This window comes from Erpetoichthys calabaricus, chromosome 9 (genome assembly GCF_900747795.2).
Source record: "Erpetoichthys calabaricus chromosome 9, fErpCal1.3, whole genome shotgun sequence".
NCBI classification, from domain to species: Eukaryota; Metazoa; Chordata; class Cladistia; order Polypteriformes; family Polypteridae; genus Erpetoichthys; species Erpetoichthys calabaricus.
The window spans coordinates 137,960,935-137,987,762 of NC_041402.2; the positions used below are offsets into that span (position 1 = coordinate 137,960,935).

At 37.6% G+C, this 26,828-nt stretch overlaps 1 protein-coding gene across 3 annotated transcripts in view; it reads right to left on the reverse strand.

The window, feature by feature from the left end:
* LOC114658160 (dixin-like) overlaps nucleotides 1-26,828 on the reverse strand; it is a 171,142-nt gene that overhangs the window by 39,350 nt on the left and 104,964 nt on the right. For all 3 annotated transcript variants that reach the window (XM_051931805.1, XM_051931804.1, XM_028810240.2), the window contains one exon: nucleotides 4,327-4,439. In XM_051931805.1, coding sequence (XP_051787765.1) covers nucleotides 4,327-4,439 — 113 coding nt within the window. The remainder of the gene's footprint in view (nucleotides 1-4,326; nucleotides 4,440-26,828) is intronic.

Consider the following 26,828-nt stretch of genomic DNA (forward strand, 5'->3'; position numbering starts at 1 on the left):
ACGGTCATTCAGTTTGGCGCCCGCCCCAGAGTCAAATGCAGCAGCGTCCCAAAACGTGGCGGCGCCCACCCCAGAGTCAGACGCAGCGACTTCCCAAAACACGGCGGCTTCCCAGAGTCAGTAGGTGGCGCCCAAATAATACAACATAATGCGCCGTGGCGCCCGCCCCAGAGTCAAATGCAGCGGCTTCCCAAAACGCAGTGGCTTCCCAGAGTCAGTAGGTGGCACCCAAACAACACAACCTGTGAGCTACACTTGCTCTAATCCACTATGCCAGTAATATAGATCACATGATGGTCACAGACTGTAACCCAGCGGCTTCCCAGACTCAGTGGCTGGCACACGAGCACCACAACCTGTAAACTAAACTTGCTCTGCTCCACTCTGCCAGCAGTCGGTGTCAGCAAAGGCAACGGAATCACGTCTCCACATAACGAAACCGCTTTAGTACAGATATGCTTATGTAATTAAATGACATTTCCCCAGATGCACCCACCCTCCATGATATGTCATCCATCCAGATATCGGACGGAACAGAAACTGATTGCCATTCTTGGATTTTACGATTCGCTACTTGTTGTATCTAATTAGCACAGGTTTATTTTGGTTTTCATGGGGAGGGATTCTGTTTACATTGTTATCTGAATATAACAGTCAATAATACTTGACTTAATTGGATCTAATTGTAATTTCTGTTAGCAGACCCACGATGGTGATGCTATCAGCTAAGCAGCACTACACAGGCTTCTGACAAACAGAAGAACTGTAGAGAGACAGATTTTTTAAAGAGCAGAAGACTTCCTTAGTCTGAGCACAAATGCTTCTTAAGGATGGGAAGCAAACATACTTGACTCCTGTAAGATGTAGTTCTATTAAATATAATAAGTTTTAGGTGATATGATAGACTGCGGTGGGCTGGCACCATGCCCGGGGTTTGTTTCCTGCCTTGCACCCTCTGTTGGCTGGGATTGGCTCCAGCAGACCCCCGTGACCCTGTAGTTATGATATAGCAGGTTGGATAATGGATGGATGGATGATATGACAGAGATGATACTATACCTTGATCTCTACTGTTTGATTATATAAAAATGTTAATTGAATTTAATTCACTTTTAATGAATAAGAGCTCACCTATAACAAATAATAATAATAATAATAATAATAAATTTTATTTATAAAAGGAGCCTTTCTGAGAACTCAAGGACTCCGAACAAACAAACAATAAATAAATAAATAAAAGACACAATTATAAACGACTTAAAACATCAGAAAATCTAAAAAAAACATTAAAACCAAATAAAACCACTGCAATCATAAAGAAAAAGCCATTTTAAACAGATGCGTTTTAAGTTTACATTTGAAGGATGAATATGATCTGATATTTCTAAGCTCGGTAGGTAATGAATTTCAGAGCTTGGGAGCAGAACGGCTGAATGCTCTCTTCCCCATGGTGGTTAGACAGGCGAGAGGGACTGTCAGATGGATGGAGGAAGAGGATCTAAGGTTATGGGAGGGAATGGCAACATGAAGAAGGTCAGACAGGTATGGAGGGGCGAGGTTATGAATGGCCTTAAATGTTAATAGCAGAATCTTAAAATCAGTTCGAAACTTAATCAGGAGCCAATGAAGCTGCTGCAAGACCGGAGTAATATGGTGAATAGATGAGGTTTGAGTAATGATGCGTGCTGCAGAATTCTGGACTAACTGAAGCTTATGAAGAGATTTATTAGGGAGACCAAAGAGGAGTGAATTGCAGTAATCCAGCGAAGAAGTAACAAGACTATGAACAAGAATGGCAGTAGTATGAGGAGTGAGGGAGGGGCGAATGCGATTAATATTACGTAGGTGGAAGTAAGCAAACCGGGTGAATGTTATTAATGTGAGATTGGAAGGATAGAGTACTGTCGAGGATGACACCCAGATTCTTGACCTGAAGTGATGGCGAAACAACAGTTATCAATAATAAGAGAAAGATTATTGGTTTTGGATAATGATGATTTTGAACCAATGAGGAGAACCTCAGTTTTGTCACTGTTTAAGAAAATTCGAAGGATTTAATTTCAACAATGCAGTCAATAAGCGAAGGTGGTGCAAAAGAGGAGGAGGGTTTACTAGCAAGGTAGAGCTGGGTATCATCAGCACAACAGTGAAAATTAATGTTATATTTACAAAAAATATTGCCAAGGGGAAGAAGGTAAATAATAAAAAGACGAGGCCCTAGGACAGAGCCCTGGGGCACACCAGAAGTAATAGCGGTGGGTTGGGATGTGAAGGTTTTAAGCTGTATGAACTGAGTGCGGCATGAGAGGTAGGATCTAAACCAATCAAATGGAGTGTGGGTAGTGCCAATCAAGGATAATCTATTAAGGAGAGTGGTATGACAAATAGTATCAAAGGCTGCACTCAGATCAAGGAGGATGAGAATAGTAATTAGACTGGAGTCAGCAGCCATAAGAAGGTCATTGGTAATTTTAACAAGTGCCGTTTCTGTACTATGAAGAGGGCAAAAACCAGACTGGAACTTTTCATATAGATTATTATAAGATATTATTATAAGATAAGTGGGTGTGAAGTTGGATAGCTACTATTTTTTCAAGAATTTTGGAGATAAAGGGCAAGTTAGAAATAGGGCGAAAATTATTGAAGTTAGTAGGATCAGCACCAGGTTTTTTCAGTATTGGGGTTATAGCAGCAGTTTTAAAAGATGAGGGAATAATACCAGTAGTAAGAGAAGAGTGAATGATGGCAGAAATGAGAGGGACTAGAGAGGGGAGGCAGGCTTTAACCAGAACTGTAGGCAGGGGGTCCAGCTGACAAGTTAGATAACTTAGATTTGCAGATGATATCTGAGATTTCAGAGGTAGTGGGAAGCTGGAAAGAAGAAAAAGAGTGAGTAGGCGAGTGTAGTTCAGAAAGAATACAATAAGGATCTGGACCAAGGTGCTGATGTATCCTCTGGATTTTCTCATTGAAAAAGGACATAAGAGAATTACAGAAAGCAGTTGAGTAAAGGTGAGATGGTAAAGAGTCTGGAGGTTGTGTAACATTATTAAGTAATGAAAACAAAGACTTGGTGTCACCTGTATTACAAGTAATTAACTGAGTGTAATAGTTAGTTTTGGTTTGGGCTATACAATTCTTTTAATAGAGTACATGATTTGTATACATCTCTTTGTGGACAAAGAGTCCAGATTTTTTTTATAACCTTTCAAGTTGCCTGCCCTTAGCTTTCAGAAGCCGAAGTTCAGGTGTAAACCAGGGGGCAGAAAAAGAAAAAGATCTGGTTTTTAGCGGAGCAAGAGAATTAAGAATACCATTAAGACAAGTGTTATAATATGAGACCAGTTCTATGGAAGTGGATAAATTATAAAAGTCTATTTGGGAATCAATTCTAGAAGACAGCAAATTCAAGTTAATATTCTTAATGTTACGAAAGGCTATGAGATGTGGGAGCTTAGGAACAGAAAAGGTAAGCTTGGCATTGAATGAAAGGAGAAAATGATCGGTTATAGTGAGTTCATCTGCTGGAAGATCGACAGGAACAACAACAGAGCAGCAGATCAGGTCCAAGATATGTCCTTTACAATATCAATATACATATTTGGTCACCATTAACAAGAATGGAGGAGTGCATAAAATAGTGCTAAATGTCAATACTCAAAGGGTTCATTCTATAACACCCGATGTGCATGAATAGAATATATAGAATTAGAATAAAATAACTTCAAAACTGTTTACTTCAAAACAGCATCTTTCATAATGCACATCTTCCAGCATCATTCTAGAATGAGACATGTGTTAGGCCCACAGCCTAGATCTGGGAAAATATGCTTAGTAAACATTAGATAGTCACATAGCTTCATTGCTAATTGTTAAAAGTGAAGTAAATTACATAATGTCCTCTTTACTACTTGAGCCATCAAGAGAATGAACTATACAGATATTAATCTTAAAATTAAGAACTTTAAATTTTAATGAAATGAACTTTGTTCATTCAAAAAGAAGAACTGTAAAGGTTTTGAGTAAAAGCAGCACAAGATCAAGTTAAACTTTAACATTCAACATTTTCTAAGAAGAGAAACTGATCTGCTTTGTTACTTGGTTACTACTGAACAATTAAAATTAATCTACGGCAAGAACACATTACATATTTCAAGCATCTTTACTAAAATTATTCATGTGTCTTATATAGGTGAAAAGAAAAGACATGAAAAAGATTCAATTTCAACACAAATCTTAAAATTTGGAGAACAGCAAATAAACTTGTAGGTCATACTCATTAACTCAAAACTGAAAATGACATTTCAATTAATTAGCAGTAATTACCTGTCTTAATTTCTGCATCTTCTGACTGTAGCCCAGGAAGCTTTGCTTTGTCTTCTGACTGGCTGCAGGTAGTCTCTGTGTTTACAGTATGCACTGGACTGGGAGAGCTGAGACTACATGAAAAAATACAAATAATGCCTTAATAAAAATGTCAACTGAACCTTCACATGTAATCAGCAGTTGAGGTCCTTTTTTAATTTTAAACACAGAAATAAATACACTAAGCACAAAAAAAACCTTTCTTCATTTTAATAATTAAAATTCATTACACATAAAAAAAAAACTTGATTTAAAAAATAAAGCTATAACAGGAAATTACTGTTTCAGTTTCCACTGAGTAGGTTCAACAATTCATGGCCTGGATGACAAAGGTCGATAAAATAAAACAAGAAAGTCTGACATATATCTATAACCAACAATATCTAGTGCACAGATGTCAAAGTCCTATCCAAAGCATGCTCATCTTCTACATAATCTGGTATGGTTAAATGTCTTTCTACCTGCATGTGCAGGGAATATTCTCAGTCATTATCATAGTTATGCACCATTTTTTATGTGTTGAATACTTTATGCATAAAAATCATACAATGAAAAATGTATACTGTCCATTTTTCTCTTACTCCATATTGTTTTCATGAAAATATTGAGTTCCAGGTATCAGTGGGAAAAACATACTTTGACATCCCTTGAAGATGTTTGAGCATTTTTGTAAAGATGTGTCTCTAAGAGTCTATGGTAAATATTTTGTGCACACTGTAACCTGAAAATGAATGGACTAATTCATTACATTTTGTGGACAGCCTGCACCTTTTTAATTTTAAGTGCTGAATTGATTTTGAGTGAATTTGAACTATTCGGCATCAAGTTTAAACTCAAAGGTTTTAAAAGCTGATACCAACAACTGCCAAACCATTACGAATCAGGAGCTCACACAATTTGGAATACTTAATTTTGTGTTCAATTCAAAGCTGAAGGTTTGAGCTTTTAAAGTTCAAAATTTTCAAATACTGTACATTAGTAACAGCAGCTGATCTGTAATTAGAAAGAAACATGAGTTAGATTTTATGAAAGAAACTGTAGCTGACATCTGGGCTGACTTACTTGGCTTGCTGCCATCATGGCCCTCACCAGGAAAAGTGATTTCAGAAAATGAGAAGAAATTAGATGAAATTTTATGCATTTATTCAATTTGTTTATTAGTCTATTTGTATATAAAAATAAAAGTAGAAGGTGTTGGAAAGGAACCTGCTTGGATGACCTTACAAAGAAGATCTTGCTCAAATTCTTCTTTGTATGTCTTGTTTCTGCGGTGGGCTGGCGCCCTGCCTGGGGTTTGTTTCCTGCCTTGCGCCCTCTGTTGGCTGGGATTGGCTCCAGCAGACCCCCGTGACCCTGTAGTTAGGATATAGTGGGTTGGATAATGGATGGATGGATGGATGTCTTGTTTTGTGCTCCAGTTGCCGGTAATTGTTGTGAATTAACTAGCATCACTCTCTCAAAAAATGGAACCAAAGTAAGAAATGCTTTATAGCAGAGATGTTCTTTTCCATTACAGGATAATTTCAGATTTTGGCCCTTCTTAACGTACACAGAGTTATGTAATGTATTAGGTATATCAACATTTAGAGATCTTTATACTGACAATGTGTTTACACCCTTTGATCAGCTCTGCCCTGTATATGGAATTCCCTCAAAACAGTCTATTTACAAGTTAGAATGTTTTTTAAAAGGAATCTGCATAACATCTCTAATCTTCCATAATTATTAATATTTGAGTATATACCAGCTAGTAACAAGGAGAATGTTTGGTAGTAATTCTCAACTATATCAATTAATGTCAATATGTGTGTCACTAGACAATCTTGAAAATGGACAATCTCAGGAAAGGAGTGTAATTCAGTTATTCACAATATACATTCTTTATCAAGCTATACAAAACACACTGTAATTCATCTTAATATTGTCAATTAAGCAAGTCAAAATTTAATAAAATAAATTTCACAGGCAAGCATCCCCCCAGTTATCCATTTTCTAAACCTACTTAATCTATTTCTGGCTTGCAGGGAGCAGACGCCTATTCCACAAGGTAGGAAACTTGACATTTGATGAGATATCAATCTATCATAGAGTACATTCAAGCACACTCCCCCATTCTCTCATCAGGGACTGATGTATAAATTGTGTCCTGCCTGGGAGTTTGCAAATTCTAACCATGTACGCCTACGTTTTCCACCATATACTCTAGTTTTCTGCCAACACCTTAAAGACAAGTACTGTATATTAAATTTGTTGTTGACCAAGTAAATTGACCAAATGTGTGTAAGTTTGAGTGTGTGTGACTGTGTCTTGCAATGAAGTGGCACACCATCCAGGGCTGATTCCTGCCTTGTGGTCAAAAACGCTGATTTTCCAGCTCCCCATGCACCTGAAATAGATGGGCAGGCACTGGAAATGGATGGATTAGTTGATGAAACCCAACTTATATGCCTTTGGATCACCAGAAGAAATTTTTGCAGATGCTATGTGCATAAACCTGGGTGCTTAAAGCTATGCACTAGCAAGACTACACTTCACTACATAGCAAAGCATTCAAATTTAATGTCAAACAAAATATAACAAAACTGTATTAAATAATATAACAGGAAAAATAATAAAGATTAATTCTGGAATGTACTAAGTTATGGCTGAGAGCAATGGAAATCCAAATTTTAAGGCATCTATTATGTTACATCTCCCTGTAGGTCTGAAGAAGAGGTTATTCGGTGTTATTTGTGAGGGAATCATAGAATACCAGAGAAGCTTAGCTGGTACATATGATGTACAGACATAAAAAGTTTTGGAACCCCTCTTAATTCTTTTGGATATAGCATTTTTGTTTATCACTGGCTGAGCTTTCAAAGTAGCAGCTTCCTTTTAATATAAAACATGCCTTATGGAAACAGTAGTATTTCAGCAGTGACATTAAGTTCATTGTATTAACAGAAAATACGCAATATGCATCATAACAAAGTTTGACAGGTGCATAAATTTGGGCACCCCAACAGAGATATGACATCAATACTTAGTTGAGCCTCCTTTTGCAAATATAATATATAGATTTCCATGATATTTCAGAACATTGTACTTCTCCCTCTGCATGAATGAATGCCTTTGTAGATTTTGAACTGTGTTTTGGGTCATTGTCTTGTTGGAATATCCAACCCCTGCGTAACTTCAACTTTGTGACTGATGCTTGAACATTATCCTGAAGAATTTGTTGTTATTGGGTTAAATTCATCCAACCCTTGACTTTAACAAAGGCCCCAGTCCCTGAACTAGCCACACAGCCCCACAGCATGATGGAACCTCCACCAATTCTGACAGTAGGTAGCAGGTGTTTTTCTTGGAATGCGGTGTTATTCTTCCGCCATGCAAAACGCTTTTTGTTATGACCAAATAACTCAATTTTTCTCTCATCAGTCCAAAGCACTTTGTTCCAATGAATCTGGCTTGTCTAAATGAGCATTTGCATACAACAAGCAACTCTGTTTGTGGCGTGAGTGCAGAAAGGGCTTCTTCCTCATCACCCTGCCATACAGATGTTCTTTGTGCAAATTGCGTTGAATTGTAGATCGATGTACAGATACATCATCTGCAGCAAGATGTTCTTGCAGGTCTTTGGAGGTGATCTGTGGGTTGTCTGTAACCATTCTCACAATACTGTGCATATGCCACTCCTGTATTTTTCTTGGCCTGCCAGACCTGGGTTTAACAGCAACTGTGTCTGTGGCCTTCCATTTCCTGATTACATTCCTTACAGTTGAAACTGACAGTTTAAACCTCTGAGATAGCTTTTTGTAGCCTTCCCTTAAACCATAATACTGTACAATCTTTGTTTTCAGATCTTATGAGAGTTGCTTTGAGGATTCCATGCTGTCACTCTTCAGAGGAGAGTCAAAGGGAAGCACAACTTGCAATGCAGGCGGAGAGGGGTTCCCAAACTTTTTCATATGACTGTATCTTGCAGTTGGCTTTTAATTTGATGTGAAACAGAACAGTGAGACAGTCAAGACAGCACAGGGGAATGTAATGTAATTTTTAAAATTTCTAAAGAAGTTTTATACAATGTTAATTTTTCATTATTGTCACTTAAAAATTATAAACCTGGAATTTTAACATTTGGTCATTTCTGCTGAAACAGTGTCTTTGATTACTGACCCTTTAGGAAACGGCCGCACGAACTAGGTCCTCATATTGCTGAACTTAAAAGCCAGCCCATGGCAGATTTTTGAAAGTAGGTGCCTAGAATTTTAAAGATAGCAACATATTTATGGTACATGGTCACATCAAAAACCTTTGAATACAGAAAATAAATCTTTCCTTTCATTGCCTTCTGAGAATGCAATAAATTACAAAAATGGCTACCCATATACTAGAAGGTACAGAATCTGCCTTTAGGCCACATTCAAACTTCTGCAGTTCCCTGCATTATTTCAGCATCTTCATACCTCAGGGAATGTGCAACACACAAGTAAAACAGTTATATTCTATGGTCCCTGTCCAAATGACTAGAGGAGCACAGTGTGTTATAAAACATTATGGCATCCTTTAAAAGGGAAACGTGAACACTGAATTTATTATAGACTAGCCTTTTCCTGCAGCTCTGCCCACATAGTAGTGAAACAGGACAAACTTTTAAAATCAATACACAAACAGGTATCGGTAGCTAAGCGGAGACAAGATACACTTCAAAATGTGGCGACAGGTAGACCAATGTGAACGGAGGCTGGCGCGTGAGTGTGGAAGGCCCTGCCCGGCTCCCTACTCCTGATGTTATGCTTCCCCCTCCCCTCGGCCCGGAGCCTCTGTCTTGGATTAGCATGAATATATTGCTCCTGCAAGCGAACTATGATTCTTAGCGCGATGAGAGAAGTCGCAAAATCAACCGGAATGTTCAAGCAAATTATAGAAAAAAAACCTGATTTAAATCCGTTAAGTAGTTCTCTTGTTCGTTTGCTAAGTGGATATAAGGTGCACCCCGAGGCTAGCACGTGAGTGAGGAGGGCCTTGCCCTCCTCCCCTCGGACCACTGCATCTCTCTTGGATGCGCACAAATAAATCGATACCGCAAGCTAACTGTGATACTTAGCGCGATAATAGAAGTCGCAAAATCAACCAGAATGTTCAAGCAAATAATAGAAAAAAAAAGATCTAAATCTGTTAGGTAGTTCTTTTGTGAAAAGCAGACAGACATACAGGCAGATGTTGGATTTTATATACTGTATATAGAGATGTGCAAAAATCTGCATATCATTAAGTTTTAGCAGTGTTTTTTTTAGCAGGAAGGAACAAATCTCAGAAAACTTATCCTTTGTCATTCCCTAGCAACTATCCTTTAATATTACCTGCTTCCTACAGATCAGGCCGAGCACAAGCACGCTTTTCGGCACCATGCTGATGTGGTAATGCACCTGCCAGACATTATCAATTTAAAGGTGCAAAGTTCTAAGACTAGTGCAAAACTGCTTATATTTAGATTAGTGACGTGTGGTGAGGTTCATGGCTGGTGAGGCACTGACTCCTTCAGAGTCAGATTTACAAACATATGAACCTAAAAAAGTAGTTCATTCACTATTCAATTGGCAGCATGCACGTTGACTACTGGTTATGTTTCATATCTCATCAGCATGCTTTAGTAGTTTTTAAATATTGAATTATTTTTTTCTTAGTCTGATCCCATTTTTTTATAAAACTGAAAATTCTTTATGGTCTTACCTTTATTTGTAAAAGAAGTCCATACACCTATCCTTCGCCACAAAAATCTCCGCCACTTTCTTGTAAAAGTCCTCCTTAAAAATCTTAATCTTACATTTTGCAGTCAGTTGGAACAAAAAATAAAAATAAATGGACCACTGAAGTGCACTTGACTTTCTGATATCGCTAACTTATTGATCCTTGAGCCTCTGTGTAGAACAGCAGCAACAAGCACCTGTTGGGCTTTCATGCACCCCCTTCGGTGCGGCACAGTACTACTGTCTGCCTCACCTTGTGCATTTTCACTGCGGTTTTATGTCTGATCAGCAAGACTAAATATATCACACACATTCATTAAAGATATTAGCCAGACTGTGGAAAGTCAGGGTGTATAATAAATGTGTCTGCAAACATTATATTGGTGACATGCAGAGAGACAGCAACAGCCACACACCAAATTGCATGCATCAACCACAGTGTTTGGGAGAGTGCAGTCCGAAGTGAGGCTCAGCTTGTTACTACTGCACATTGCGTTTCTCCCCTGTATTTGAACAGGGAACACGCCAATTCAGTGATTTTGACTATAAAAATGATCAAAATTATTGGAATAATACATAAAACAAATTTATAGCACAGACCAGAAAAATGGGCGGCACGGTGGCGCAGTGGGTAGCACTGCTGCCTTGCAGTTAGGAGACCCAGGTTTGCTTCCCGGGTCCTCCCTGCGTGGAGTATGCATGTTCTCCCAGTGTCTGCGTGGGTTTCCTCCAGGTACTCCGGCTCCCTCCCACAGTCCAAAGACATGCAGGTTAGGTACATTGGTGATTCTAAATTGTCCCTAGTGTGTGCTTGGTGTATGGGTGTGTGTGTGTGTGCGTGTGTGTGTGTGTGTGCATGCCCTGCGGTAGGCTGGCGCCCTGCCCGGGGTTTGTTTCCTGCCTTGCACCCTGTGTTGGCTGGGATTGGCTCCAGCAGACCCCCATGACCCTATAGCTAGGATATAGCAGGTTGGATGATGGATGGATGGACCAGATAAATTTATTTTATGTTATTAATAGTTTTTTTTTTTACTTTGCATGATGACACTTCCTTCCCTGACTGCATGTTCCTAATTCAGAACAAACAAAGGCACTTCCCTATTTAAACAGTCGAAGTGCACACATGCACTTCTGCAAATACTTTAATTTTGCACCAACAGGAGAGAGAAAGTCAGTGGGCTTTAATAAATTAACAATAGAAAATGAGTTGATGTAGCCATGTCTGGTTAAATTTATGTACACATTCCCTGCTAATGTATATTTACATGTAGCCTCATTTTGGTTATCTGATGTCAACCACAGGATTAGTACATGTAGGCATATATGTGACTATACTGCAGGGCTTGTAAACAGTAAACACTTATCTAAGAGCCAAAAGTGAAGTCCCAAAACTAGAGCAGGTCTCATAGTAGCAGAACACCTGATGCACAACACACATCTCAACAAAATGTCTGCATGAGGCAAGAAAAGACTTCAGTGTTTATTTTTCCCCTTAGAAAAATTATTTCTAACACAACTGACAAGCAGATAGATATATGCACATGAAAATAGATAAATGTAAAGTGGCAAGTAAAAGTTTGTAAACCCTTTGGAAATAACCATATTTATGTATGTATTTTTCTTAAAATATGGCCTGATATTCATCTAAGTTACAACATTGAACAAATACAGTCTGGTTTACTTAATAAAGCACAAATTACTGTATCATTCTTGAACATATTGAATAAATCATTCAAACATTCACAGTGTAGTTTGGCAAAAGTATGTAAATCCCTAGGCTAATGATTTCAACAAAAGCTAACTGGTGTCAGGAGGCAAACCTGAAGTCCAATCAATGAAATTGTGTGTGGTTTTAGAACTACTTTGACCAATAAAAAACTCACCATATTTTGAGTTTCCTATTCACAAGAAACATCTGATGATGTCAAGCATGCCTCACACAAAAGAGATCTCAGAAGAGCTAAGATCAACAACTGTTGATTTTCATAAAGGTAGAAAGGGTTATAAAGTAATTTCCAAAAGTTTAGATATTCATTTGTCCCCAGTTAGACAAAATGTGTTTACATGGAGATGATTTAGTACTGTGGCTACTCTTCCTAGAAATGGGCACCCAGCCAAGCTGACTCAAAAGGCACAACGCAGAATGCTCAGTGTATTAAAAAAACAAGCCTAGAGTAAATGCTAAATGCTTGAAGGGACTGTTAGAACAGGTTATCATATCTGTTCATGCATCTATCATACACAGAAAATGGAAGTCATAGTGTCAATGGCAGGACACCAAGCAGTAAGCTGCTGCTTTCCAAAAACAACACCGCTGCATGGCAGAATTTTACCAAAGACCACCATGACACTCCACAATGCTATTGTGAAAAAGTTTTGTGAACTGTTCAAACTAAGGTTAAATTGTTCAGGATGCATACCATCATTTCAAACATGAAGTACAGTGGAGGGAGCAACATGATTTGGGGCTGTTTTGCTGACTTGGGGTCTGAACAGCTTGCCATCATTGAAAGGCAAGTGAATTCCCAAGGTCATCAAGGTATTCTATAAAAGTAATGTCAGGGTCACTGTCCACCAGCTCTGTAGCAGTTGGATGATGCAACAGGACAAAAACCGTGAACATCAATCTAAATCTACTACAGAATGGCTTCAAAAAAAGAAAATACACCCAGATCTTAAACCAATGGAGATGCTCAAACCAATGGACCTCAAGAGAGCCATGCACACCAGATATCCTAAGAATATGGCTAAGCACAAACAGTTCTGCAAGAAAGAATGGTCCAACATTCCCCCTAAAACATTGTGCAGATCTAATTTACAGCTACTGTAAGCTCTTGTTTGAGGTTCAGCCAGTTATTAATTCCAAGGGGTTCACTTTCTTTTGCCACAACACACTGTGAATGTTTGATGGGTGTGTTCAATGCAGACGTAAAAGATTATAATTGTTTGTGTGCTGTTAGCTTTATCTTAAGCATATAGTTTTTGTCTACACTTGCGACTTAGATGAAGATCAGATCACATTTTATGACCAGGTAATGTAGAAAATCAGGTAATTCCAAAGGCTTCACATACTTTTTCTTGCCACTGTTGTGTATTAATGCTTCTTAAAAAAATGTGTCAAAACACATGAAAACACACAAGTGTTAAGTTTCATAAACATGTCCATCTCTGCATATGCGTAGGTATGAATCTGGTCTTAGATTTGACCTAACTTTCATAAATTGATTGAGGACTCCATTTGTCTTATGCAGCCCTGCCTAATGTCATGATTTGCTACTTCTACAATCACCAACAATTTACTATTACATAGTGCGCATCATACTGGCCTGACTTAAAACCTAAAATTTCAAACCAACAATCAGAAACAAAAAATAAACTAGAAAAACTAAGCAAACGTTAAAATTTAGGACTTCACATAATCACAAAGGAGGGATACAAAAAGTGTAGATCAGCTGCCAATTTTTCGCTATATGGACACTCGAACAGTGCAGAAAATAGTCACTGAGTTTGCCAGTGGATACAAAGTGACAAAGCTGGGCCAAATCTGGAATCATTTCATAATGTCAATGCTTCTACCATTTATTTTAAAATTGTATGCTTTAGCTGAAATGTTGATCAATGAAAAATTAGCTAAAAATAGTTAACATTCATAAACCTGATGGATATGCTTATGATAATAAACTAAACACACAAAAATTAAAGAAGAAATTTATCAAAAGAATACTGAAAGTAACTGCACTTTACCCTAAAATACAGTCATTGGCAGGGAGAGGGAAATCAAGTCAGGTTCTCACAACTATCAACTTTTAAGCAATAACGAAAATTACATGCTGTTGTGAACGGAAACCCCAGACATGGCAAAAGGGAGTCTGACTTCCAAATGCTCCACACAAGGCTTTACTGCCCAAATGATGCCACCTTTGCCTGCCTGGAAATGGACTCACCCCAATGAGGCTTAACCCACGCACCTGTGCAGCGCCACATGCTTTGCAAACCATAAAAAAAGAAATTTTTGCCAGAATAATCAGAATAAATAGCCAGGATGAGGAGGAGCAGGCAGTCATAACATAATGGTGGCCCTGCATCCTGGGCTTCCTTCCATAAAATACAGGGAATGGAGACACATTTAAAGGGACAGAACACAAATAACAAATGGTAATTGAAACCAGCAGAGACCAAAAGCAATGGATACAAGACATCAGACGCCCCCCACTTATTATTACCTCCCCTTTCAATACTTAAAAATAATTTGTCAGTTGTGGAAAACTTCATGTTTCTGGGATCTATAATGGCACAGGGAGACATGGGAGAACAACACAGATTCCATCACAAAAAGGCATAGCAGCAGTTCACCTTTCTGTGACAGCTAATGGAGTTCAATCTTCCACAGGAGCTTCTGATTCAGTTCTACACAGCAATCATTGAGTCTGTTCTCAGTTCATCCACTACAAAGTGGTTTAGATCAGCAACTAAGCATGACAAGAACAGGCACAAATGATTAGCAAGGTCTGCCAAAAAGATCACTGGCACCAGTCTTTTGTCTATACAGGACCTGTACTATATCAGTGTCATGAAGAGGGCAGGAAAAACCATCACCGTCCCCTCATATCCAGGCCACAACCTCTTTGAACTTCTCCCATCTGCCAGGCTTTATAGACTAAACTATGCTAAAACAAGCAGATTTGTATGCATATGTTTACATTCTTTGTCTTGTATTTATCTCAAGAGAGAACGTATCAATTGTGTGTGTCTGTCTGCCATGTAACTATACTTGGAGGGTTATCAAAAAAAACTGAGTCAAATTCCTTGTACGTGAGGATACTTGGCCAATAAATGTGATTCTGATTCTGATTCTAATCTTGAAGAACACAGACCATTAGGAAAGAATTTACGCCCTGTTTAAAAGATTAACATCTTTTACTAGCAGAACACACTGTCCCAACACTTAGAATTTTACTTAAATGAAAACTGAAAAAGTTTCATGTTTCTCTGTGTATTGTGTCAGCTGGAGGAGACCACAGGTGCATGGATAAATGCTATGCACACTACAAACTCTAGAAGCGATTCAAGGCAACGAGAGGCTGTAATAAATCCCTTCAACATTCAGGAAATATGCAAAGCCATTAAAGTGACTGATAATTATATGAACAAGAACCGGAAAAAATATTGTCTGATATCTCAAGCTATTCTTTCCTGTTTGAAGCACACACAATTATGTTCTAGTCAGTAGTAATGTTAACAATGAAAATAAAACTACCCCAGCTAACAGAAAAAAACACCATGATGTGTTTCATTTTCTGTTCTAAGCAAGGTTCTATAATATATAAACTAGGTAACATTTGATTACAGATTGATAAGTCGGCTACTAAATCTAGTATTACTGAACAACATCTTGTAATCTCTGATGATTACTCCATCATAATTTTAAGGTGGAATCAGACCATATTCTGAACCTGCTTTTTCCATTACAGTGTTGCAGTGAGCACTCTAGTCAGCAGTATCACTGGGTAGACACTCAAACACACATTTACATTCATACACAGTGGGAGAATGTTGTTAATTCACACAACTGCAAGTGTGAATTATGGTGGGACACTTGACTACCCAAACAATCCAAGCAAACAAAAGAACATGTAAACCCCACAAAAAATGCAGTCTAGTTGGGAACCAAAAACAAATCAAACTGCTAAGAGATACCGCACAAAATAATAAAAAGAAAAGTCTTTCTTCAATCATGGATATTCTAACAAGGACATAGATATTTATATTAAAACTTTCACAACAACACAATGTGACTTTACAGAACAAAGCAATGCCCACAATAAACAGGATACCCATCTCTCCACATATTGGAAGTTGCGATGTTATGGAAGAAGCAAAACTACGTCAGTTTTTAATTTCCAATTTAAACTTTCTAATTTATCAATTTAGTTTCAATTTTAATTTAAAATTTTGCATTTGAAACATACTAGTCCATTGTTGATTTATTAACTGGTGGATTTCTAAAGTGTTTATAGTCTAACCTTTGCTAAATTATAAAGCAAGCTAACCAAATCAATATACTCTTCTTCTTCTTCTTTCGGCTGCTCCTGTTTGGGGTTGCCACAGCGGATCATCCAAAATTGTTGTCCGCATATTGATTTGGCAAAATTTTACACCGGATGCCCTTCCTGACATAACCCTCCCCATTTATCCGGGCTTGGGACAGGCACAAAGAAACACACTGGTTTGTGCATCCCCTGTGGCTGGGTTAACCGAATCAATATACTAAATGTGGAGAAAGGAAAAGCACATTTCATCAACTATTGCAGCGAAAATTATTCTTATTTAATCAGTCACCATTTAAAAACAAAGCATATATTAAAAAGATGTATGTTTAACATCTCTGATAAAATGTAAAGTACTTTTAAATGTCCTTTCCAGCCACTAAAGAGGACACAAAATTAAATTGTTCTCTTAGGAAAATGGTTGATTTATACTTAGAAAAATGTAGTCTAGCAAAAAAATAGGAAGCTTACGAATGTGTAGCCTACTGTCTGAACATTGTGCTTCTTACTTAACATAAGGTCACATTCTCAAACCTGCCTAATTAAATTCAATGTCAAAATGAGACTCAAGCCTATTGCTATGATATTTTCAAATGAAAATAATGAGTGAAAATGATGAATATGCATGGCGCAGTGGAAGCACTGCTGCTTTGCAGTAAGGAGATTGTGAGTTTGCTTCCCTGGTCCTCCCTGCATGGAGAACAGTTTGAGTAGTGAGAAAAGCGCTATATAAATGTAAATAATAATTCTTAATATATTAGGATAATACATGTATACAATGTAAACTATAAAAAGAGGTATTCATTATTTTAGATGAAATTATACCAATTAATATGAGATTTACAAACAATGATTGCTTGTATACACAAATGAGACCTAAAATGGACTTAAGCTAAAGTCCTTGCATTGTGCCTGACACTTCTGAGGTTGGTTCCTGTTCCCTACAACAGTTTAAGGGTAAAAACAGGATCAGAAAATCAGATGAATGAACAAATTAATGGACCTACACTGCTGTAACAATGCAATCTAACATGAAGGACAGACATCCATGCATCCATCCATCCATTTTCTTAACCAACTTTTTCAGGGCAGAATTACAAGGAAGCTGGAGCCTATCATAGCAATCAGGCGCAAAGCAGGAGCACCAAATGGACAGAGCACCAGTCCATCACAAGGTTAAAAAAAAAAAAAGAAAAACACACACACGGGGCAATTTACCAGAGGTAGGAACCTGGAGTAATTAAGGAGAACAAGCAAATTCCACACAGGGAATTTTCTGGACAAAAAGTTCTTCTAACAGAATTTCAGAAAATGTTTCCCATCCAAAAATGAACCCTATTCTCCTTATTGAGAAGCAGTACCACTATCACTGTGCCACCATTTCACACCAGTGAGAAACAGTCAGTCATTTTCCAACACGCTATATCCTAACACAGGGTCATGGGGGTCTTCTGAAGCCAATCCCAGCAAGCACAGGGCACAAGGCAGGAACAAATCCCAGGCAGGGCGCCAGCCCACCAAAGAGCACACACACACACCAAGCACACACTAGGAACAATTTAGGATCGCCAATGCACCTAACCTGCATGTTTTTGGCCTGTGGGAGGAAACTGGAGCACCCGGAGGAAACCCACGCAGACACAGGGAGAGCATGCAAACTCCACACAGGGAGGACCCGGGAAGTGAACCCAAGTCTTCTTACTGCAAGGAACATACTTTATGAAATTCAGTTATAAGAACTTTTTGTTCAAAAAATCTAGTTTATTTAAGTCACACTAATTAATATGAGTCTTCCCTTTTGATGCATGAAGATTCTGAAGAAATGTCACTTGGACACATCATTTATGTTCAACCTAATAATTACAGTTTCTGAAAACAATGAAGTTTGAAAATATTATAAAGTATATTTATAATTTAGGTTTGTTCTATTTTGTTTAAAACATTGCACCTAAATATTTTTAAATATGTCAAAACAGGCATCTTAGTTATGGAAGGAGTAAAGCATTATGTTCTGTGGTAAGAATTCCATTCCATTTATCTTTTAATAAGAGGCCAGTAAAATAAAAACAGCAGACAGGTTAAAATGACTGCTTATGTGGGATGAGATGACAGTCTCCTAGGCAACCAGAAAAGCTTCTGATGCTCAGTGACCCAGCTAATACGCCTCCCCAGTTTTACAGAGTAGAAGCAGCACAGGTTGGAAATCAATATACTCTTAGAAAATACAAAATCACACAATATGAAAAATTACATCTTCAAGAAAATATCACACATGATTCCAGAAAAAAAATTCTAACAAAAACAAATAATCTGCTTTTTGATTCTGAAAAGCCTGAGTTTGAGTTTTCATATTCTGCATTGTAATCATTTCTGTGTGTGTGAAAAACAGCATGAGGCATAGAGGGATTGACTTCCTAATTGTCCACAGTGAAACAAGCAAACAAAACGACAACAAGCACAAGCTTGCAGAAGCAAAACAACATAAGTTTCGAACCTGACTCCTCCCAAACATAGGCCACAAACGTCCTGGAATTTGAAACTTGTCAGCTGGGAAATTTCTCCATATGGATACCAACCCACTAGAAAGGAAGCTTAAACCGATATTAAAATAACCACAACTATTTCTGTATACTCCTACACACAGTGCCATGCATATGGTAAATATACAGTCACCTACTGATGTGTATACTATGTGAATGAACTGATGGAAATATAGTGCAACAGCTTAATTCAATTATTAAAATTACTTATATATGAAAAAAAACAAGTTGTGCTGTTCTTTAAGTAAGGAAAGAGTGGCCTTTAACTGTTAGCTTATTTTTCAAAAAGCCCATGACATGAATAACATTTTGATGCACACTAAATTTAACATAAACATACAATGATAATCAAATGAACGCCACTTAATGAGTCAAATTAGCCTATTTGGAGGATGGGCACACTGGGAAAATACTGAATGCTGTTTTCTTCTCAAATTCCTCAGACCAGGTTTTAATGCCCAGCCAGTTACTGTTAGTTTGGAATTTGCATGTACTTCCCAAGTTCATTTAGATTTCCTTGTACTCCAGTTTTCTCCAACATTCCAAAGACACATAGCTAGACTAACTGTGGCATTAAGTTTGCACAAAATGAGTGTATAAGTGAGTGTGTCCAGTGATAGACTACTTTCTGTCCACAGTTTGTTCCTGCAGATTATCTGATGCTGACGGATTAGGATTTTGCACTTCGTTTACCTATATTGGATAACAAGGGCTATAAAATGTACATGAATAAGGCTCCACACTCACTTACCGTTTCTTCTGATAACTACACATGGAAAATGATCATTTTTCAGCGCTGCTGTGACAAAGTGAATCTGGATAATGCAACAATTTTCTAAAAGAAGTACAGATGTTACACTTTGCATTATAGCTTTCTGTTGCACAATCACACACCAACTTCATCTTCTTTATAAATAATACTTATTACGAAATAGGATCAATAAATTGGCACGGAGGCAGTGCCACTACCTCACATTGGCAGGGCACCTTCTAGATGGAAGAATCTGCTTTGTAGAGTTTCCAAGTCAAGGTGTCAAGCTGAGTGGTGGATCTAAATAGTATGAATTTAAGTGTACCCTTTGTAATAAATTGGAACCCTTCCTGGGCTGTTTCCTATAATGAACTCTTTTCTCCAGTGTTAAGCTCTGAAAACTCTCAGCAATACACTGCGTTACTAAATAAAAGCAAAAGCATTATGAAACCAATTCATGTATATGTGTCGAAGATTTTTTTTTAAACAACAAGCAAAAAATTACAGAAAAGATGATTTATTAAGAATTCTGCTATCAAGCCCAAAGAATGTTAATCTTTCATTGTTAATTTTAAATCAGAATACTAAATCTCTTACCATTTCCCTGCCTTGTTTCCCATGACACCTGACCTCCCAGCCTCCTGATGCTTGAACGTTTCTTTTTCTAATTATCCTCGGCAACACACAATCCCATCACTCAACTCCACCTTCTGTGCAACAAGTCCAGTCTGCAAGCTGCCCTTCGTGTGAATGACAAAGCAGAAACCTCACTCACACACAATTCATGCTTTGAAATGATTATAGTCCTATGTGCTGCTGTGGAGACAGCATATCATCTGGTCTTTGTTTTATGCACAGCTTCTGAAATCCTTTTTGCATCTTTTTAAAAAAAAAAAAACTCTGAATCTCAGGAAGGTGATAAGCTAAGATTTAGCACTAAAAAGCACCCCAAGGAACCTTTTGTAAGGAAAAAAAATTTTTTCTTTGCAAATTGTTCCAGTGATTTGTAAAGAAAATCAGTTAAGAAAGATATAAATATATTTCCAACTTATGAAAATAAATGATTCCAGTATTTTCCATTATAAAGCAGGCAGTTGTTTACTTTCAGAAGTTAATGAAAAAAGGAAAATCAATGTCCCTGCTTGTCCAATAACTAGTTATCCAATAAGACATCTGATTACTCTTCCTTTTACAAATCATGTACATAGTTTCCATTCCAGTAACCACTTCCTTTTAATACCATTCCAGACACTCTTCTTTTGCCAAAAAGCTCCTGATTTTTCATTTTTCTCCTTGATTCCTATGCGTGTATGTCAGCTCACCCTGTGTTTTCTTCATATGTAAGGCTCTGCACTCCCACCCCTCCCCCACTGACGGCACGATGGCAGATAGGACAAATTTAGCTATGGTTGTTTGGGAGGAGGAGCGGTCTCCTCCAAATTGAAACTGCATTAGTCAGCCCAGGCAGTTAGAGGGCTGACTATGGAGTTGTCCATCTCTTGGCTAAGTGTTTTCTGAATTTTTACATTTTAAACTGCTTTATTCTTTTTTTCACCCAATTTTGTTATTTGGAGGCTTAAAAATGTTTAAAAAAAGTATTCAGATACTTGAGAACATTATGGCAGGGAAATATACATTTGGACAAAAAGAAAAAAAAACAAAACTTAATAGACATACAGTATAGTTAACTTAAAAGTTCTCCAACAGTTTATTGAAAATAAGAAAAAGGATTTATTTTTCCTTTTATATTACTCTGAAATATATGAATAAAAGGCAAAAAATATAATCAAAAAATATAAATAAATAAAGAGCATCATTGAAAATTCATAGTAAAATACCTCAAAAATAAGTTAAAAAACACCAAATAAACATTTCATCCTGAATAAATTAGATTTAACAATGAAATATTTTGGTATTTGTGATGTATATTAATAATCATCTCTCCATCGCCGATACATTGAGATGGATTCTATAATACAAAAAAAATAATTTCAAGACTCTCACTGTGTTAGCTTTGCTATAGTCGTTAATATTTTCCATACACTATACCTGTACTAAAATTTTTCCTTAAATATCTTAAGTACTCATATCAGTTAGTGAATTAAACCAGAGATTCAGATTAAACAAAAATATGCAGTATATAATACAATGGAAGTATTCTAAGGACAGAATTGAAATGTCATTTAAACTTAAAATGAACGTTTTAAGACATAGAGTACTTAATAAGGAAACAATTTGGGTATATTTAATAAAACTCCTTGACCAGTACACACTTGCAGGGCACAGACTATAGGTATGAGTTTATGAGTATGCCACTCATACATGGCAACTCTAAAGAAGGAACGGGAACACCCCAGACAAAACGTAGGATTCCTGAGATAATACTGTAAATAAGAGTACAATTATACCCACCACCGAAGTGACATTCCACATTTCAAGAGCAAGTTTCCAGTGCTAAAGTCCAGTACATTGGGATCTCACCAGATCCCCACCTACTGCCTGGTGGTTGTTAATCTTCTAACAACATAGTGGCTATATTTGGCTTCTTTCTGCTGATCCTGAAAAGTCTTTATGGTTCATTTGAGATCATGTTTGTTAGATCCTTGTTGTAAGCAAGATGTACTTAATTACAGTTAGACTTATCATTGAAATATTGTTTTGAATTATTCTTTGCTGGACTCTCTTTTTAAGCTGATGTCAAACTGTGCAACTCCTAGTCATGGGTTTTATCAGCAGTTGCTGATTGCTTTGCCAGACCACTTCAATTTACATGACTGAAAATCGCTGGCCATGGCACATTTACCAAGTTCGTGCCATCCTTCCAGCACAGTTGTGTGCGCCCCCTTTTTATGTGCCCAGCCAATAATGTACTGAAGAAGCTCATGCTATATGAAGGCTGAACAGACATGGCTAGTTCAGCTGCAATCTCTGCCCATTCTGTTTTGGTGCGTAAAACATTATACATTAGACCGTAGCCTGTCTTCTGTTTGCAAAGTTCAAAACACCTGCAGTTCTTATTCTTTGTTGTTGCATTATATGCATTGTACTTCCAGTTGAGTATTCATTGGTTGACAACTCTCATGCACACAAACTAGCCCCATAACTAAAGACAAGATCAAATAGGTTTGATTTTGTCGTAACAAATCATGGACTAGTTGGAGTGAGCTGCTGGGCATGTCACACTATACTACTGTATTCACTGGAGAGCATTGCTGATTGCATCCAACGTGCTAGGATTGTGTAAATGAAGGCTATCACTGAAAATTACTGGAAAAGTTGTATACTAGGACATGGCTTTTGGGTACTAAGCCATAAAACTCTTTCTATATGCAATTTTATAACTGTAGAGTTTTATGTACTGTCATGTGTGTGCACATAGGGAACAACTGAAAGGCTCTAGTGACTAAAGTGCCCTAATGCCTTTCTCTCCTACTCCCTCTTTAGACCAGATGACTGACAGCTATAACACCTCTGACGTCACTTTCAGTGTCCGTCCACCTGGACCCGCTGCTTCCAGTCTCAAGGACCCAAACCTGGAAGTTCCATCATTTGGGACGGTTCTGTTTTAAACTTGCGTCTGCAAAAATGACTCCACAATAATTCAGTGTATATTTGTTTATTCTGCAAAACCAATTATATGGGGTGACCAGGCTGGTACCCCAACTCTTTATCATTGTCACGTCTTTCTCTTACAATGCATTCATTCATTCATTCATTCATTTTCTAAACATGAGTCATAGGAGAACAGAACTGGGCAGAATTAGGTTCAACTCAAGGAACAAACCAAGAATGGAGAGTCAGTCCATTACTAGGCATATTCAATTAAACACTCAGATTCACTCATATGTGGCCAATTCAAAGTTACCAATTAACATGTAAGTCTTTGAAATATGGGGGAAGAACAGTGAAAACTGTAAGCAGTGATAGCAAACTGAACTACTTATAAAAAGCATCAAACTTTTTACATGAGTGATTAATCAAGAATGACCACTGCTTATATCGCACTCTGAACCTGTACAGAGGAGGCTTATTGTAACCAGAGAATGTAAAACTACTCACTATGCTTGAAATTATTAGCAATTTAATGATTAATTTTATGGTCCACTCTCAGAAAGTAACATAATTTGAAAGCCGCCCAGTGGATACCACTGTGTTTTATCTGAGCAACAACTGAAATATCCCTAAATGCACCACACAGAGGGAAAGCACTGTCAAACCATGATTATCCGAGCCAATGTACTGTACTGCAGTTTCTTTGTATCTTATAATCTATTGGTTCAGGAAATGTATTGTCTTGTTTAAAAGGTGGTGGAAAACTCTTTCTACCCTATTGTATAAATAATGTGCAAATCAGTACTTTTTGCTAATATAATGTACTATGTAATATTTCTAAATTAACAAGCATTCACATAATTTGGTTTACAAATGGTAATACAAAATACATTTTGTTCAAACTGAAAGCAAGAAATATCACTGACTTGAAGAGGAGCAAAATAAATGTGTTATGTGTGCTTGAGATGCATTCAAAACACAGCCTGGAGGTCATGAAATGGAAATGACACAGTGTCCTTGCAAGTGTAGAAGAAGAATGTTCTCCTCAGCACCATGTATTTTGTGTGTTTAGTAAATTAGAATTTTTATAATAACTATTTTGTAATTTGCCAGTGAGAGACGCTTTGGCTTATGAACTAACAAAAATATGTTATTCCAGGTTTCAGGAGAAATAGTGTCCACATGAATAAAATGTAAGCTGTTTCTTGTTTTCCCTTTCTCAGAGTGAATGTTTCAGGGACAAGGTCACAAGGCTGCAGAAAGTACATGTAGTTTATGCAAAGGCGTCTCTCCTGTGCTTAGCTTTGAAAACACAGATAATGCTTAGCTCAACAGACATATTGTTTAACTTTACTGTTTTGATAAGGATGTTCTTTCTGTCTTATTAATCATGAGATGCTGAAGTATAAAAAACCCCTCCTGGCTTTTGATCAGGTTTCAATTGAGCTTTGCGGCAATAAGTTATGCTCTTTTGAATCTCTACTTACTGCGACTCCGAATGAATAAACAAGAGAATTGAGAAAATATTATCTGTCTGCTTTTCAGTGTGCCTTTTTCGTCCACACAAGTATAGCAGAAATAATGGTTAAAATAATGTTAAATAAAAATCTTAAATAAAACTCATTTTGAAAAAAAAATTAGGGAGTCTATTACTAACGTGTTTAAAGACTTTTAACAACTTATGCAAGCAATAAACTTCAGTTGCTATGTAACCTTTTATTTTTCATCATTTTTAAGGATAATAAAAACTTCATTTTTCTTAATTTCATAGTTAGATAAACATACTGTAGGATGGGGGTCCTATAAGCATTCATCTATAGAATGATCTACCTGCAAAAATATGGTATGCTCTATTGGTCTTGATTTTTTTATTTTTTTTTGGTCAATGGGAACTTGAGAGTTTTATTTTATAACACAATACAGAGTATAAATATGCAAAAATAAGTCATCATTGTGGGGTGTACGAGTACAGAAAGGGAAGGAAGAAGCAGCATGTCTATACCCAGAATAATATTACTGGTCGCAGGGATTAGCAGTCAGATCTTTTCAATGTTACAAAGCAGCAAGAATTTAATTGAAAGCTTTAAAATGTAAATATACTGTATATATTTTTTATTTTATCCACATTTCATATATGGAGGAAGTATTGTTATCGTGAATAAAATCAACTTTGATTTTTCCAGCTGTAAAACAGGTTTAGATAACCCAAGAACATATTTAGAACATTTTGGAATAATGAATGCCTGTGTATCACTGAACAAAAAGACTGATTCTTATGAATTTTCTGGACAATTTCAGTCTTTACAGCTGATTAGGTTTTGGGTGAATTCCCACTATTGAGCCTTGAACCTTTAAAGTTCAAAGTTTATAAAGCCAATAACAGTTTGAGTGAACTTTTAGTTTTCTTCTTATAATAGATAAGGAGGATTGATTTTTATTTTTAATGGCTCGGCCTTTGAATTTGTGTGTGTGCATCTTCCAACATTGTGTGCATTACTAAGCAGGGTTTTATTATAGAATCCCCCTTGTTCAACCACTGATGTTCAATTCCATAAATTGTCTTATCTGTGTGAAATTTTATTCATCCTCCTAGTTTCATATAAGTCTAACCACCAACAAATTTACTGGTTGCACTACTGGTTGCATAACTACTTGATAAATATATTACGTCGGGTCAGGTCAGGTTGGGGAGCATGCACCGGTACAGTACGTTGCCGCACCCAACACACAACAAAACACCTAGGCAGTCATGTGGTCCAGTCCCACCCTCCACAAATGGCCGTCTATCTGCTGCAGCCAGGGGTTATGTGGATGTCCTCTTGGCCTGGTCCACCAATTGTGTCCTCAGCAAGCTGCAAGCTTGGATCCTGCAAGCTGGATCACTCTTGGGGGAATTGTGCCACATGGTCGTAGTGCCATAACTGACATTCCCTCACAATGCAGGTAACATGCAGAACTCTGTGAGCAATTGCTTGACACAAAATCAAATCAGCAGTACAAAAGGATTCTCCAAAGTACCAAGGAGTCCAGTCTTCTTTCATGTCACTGGAGAGCGTCCATGTCTTGCAACCATATAGCAAAACAGGAAGCATTAGGACTTTAAAGACTTGGACATTCTTCCTCTCGCAAAGTTATCAAAAGCACCACACACCCCTTTCCAGCGACCTCACAACTCCCCATGTTCTCCCAATACGTCTACTGACTTCATAGGTAGAGTCATCAGAAATATGAATGTCGCTGCTGAGGTAAGTAAACCTCTCGATGCGGTCGATATTCTCTCCGCAGACAGACACACTGCTGGTGGCTGTGCCCAACAGGCCATTAAAGGCCTGGATCTTGTTTTTTTATCCAGGACACTCGCAAGCCCAAACACTCAGACTCCTCGCTCAGTCTCTTGAGGGCTCTAATCAGAGCCTCCATTGAATCCACAAAGATCACAGAATCGTCAGTAAAGTCAAGATCAGTGAATCTTTCTTCACCCATAGATGCCCCGCAGCTGCTGGACCCCATGACCCTGCTGAACACCCAGTCCATGCAAGCACTGAACAGAATAGAAGGAAGAACACATCCCAGATGAACCCCAGAATCAACTGAGAAGAACGTAGAGGCTCTGCCTCCACTCTGCACAGCACTCACAGTACCAGTGTACAGGCTGCTTAGAAAGGCAAACAGAATTATTATAAAGACTTCGGCCATCCTCCACAGTTGTTTTTCTCAGTCTTTCCTTGGGGCAAATGAAATGGGACCATTGGTATTTGTACCCAAAGATTAAAGGTCAGTTTCTATCCACATATAAGGTTACTGAACAGCAAATCATAATAATTAATATTATATCAAAAAA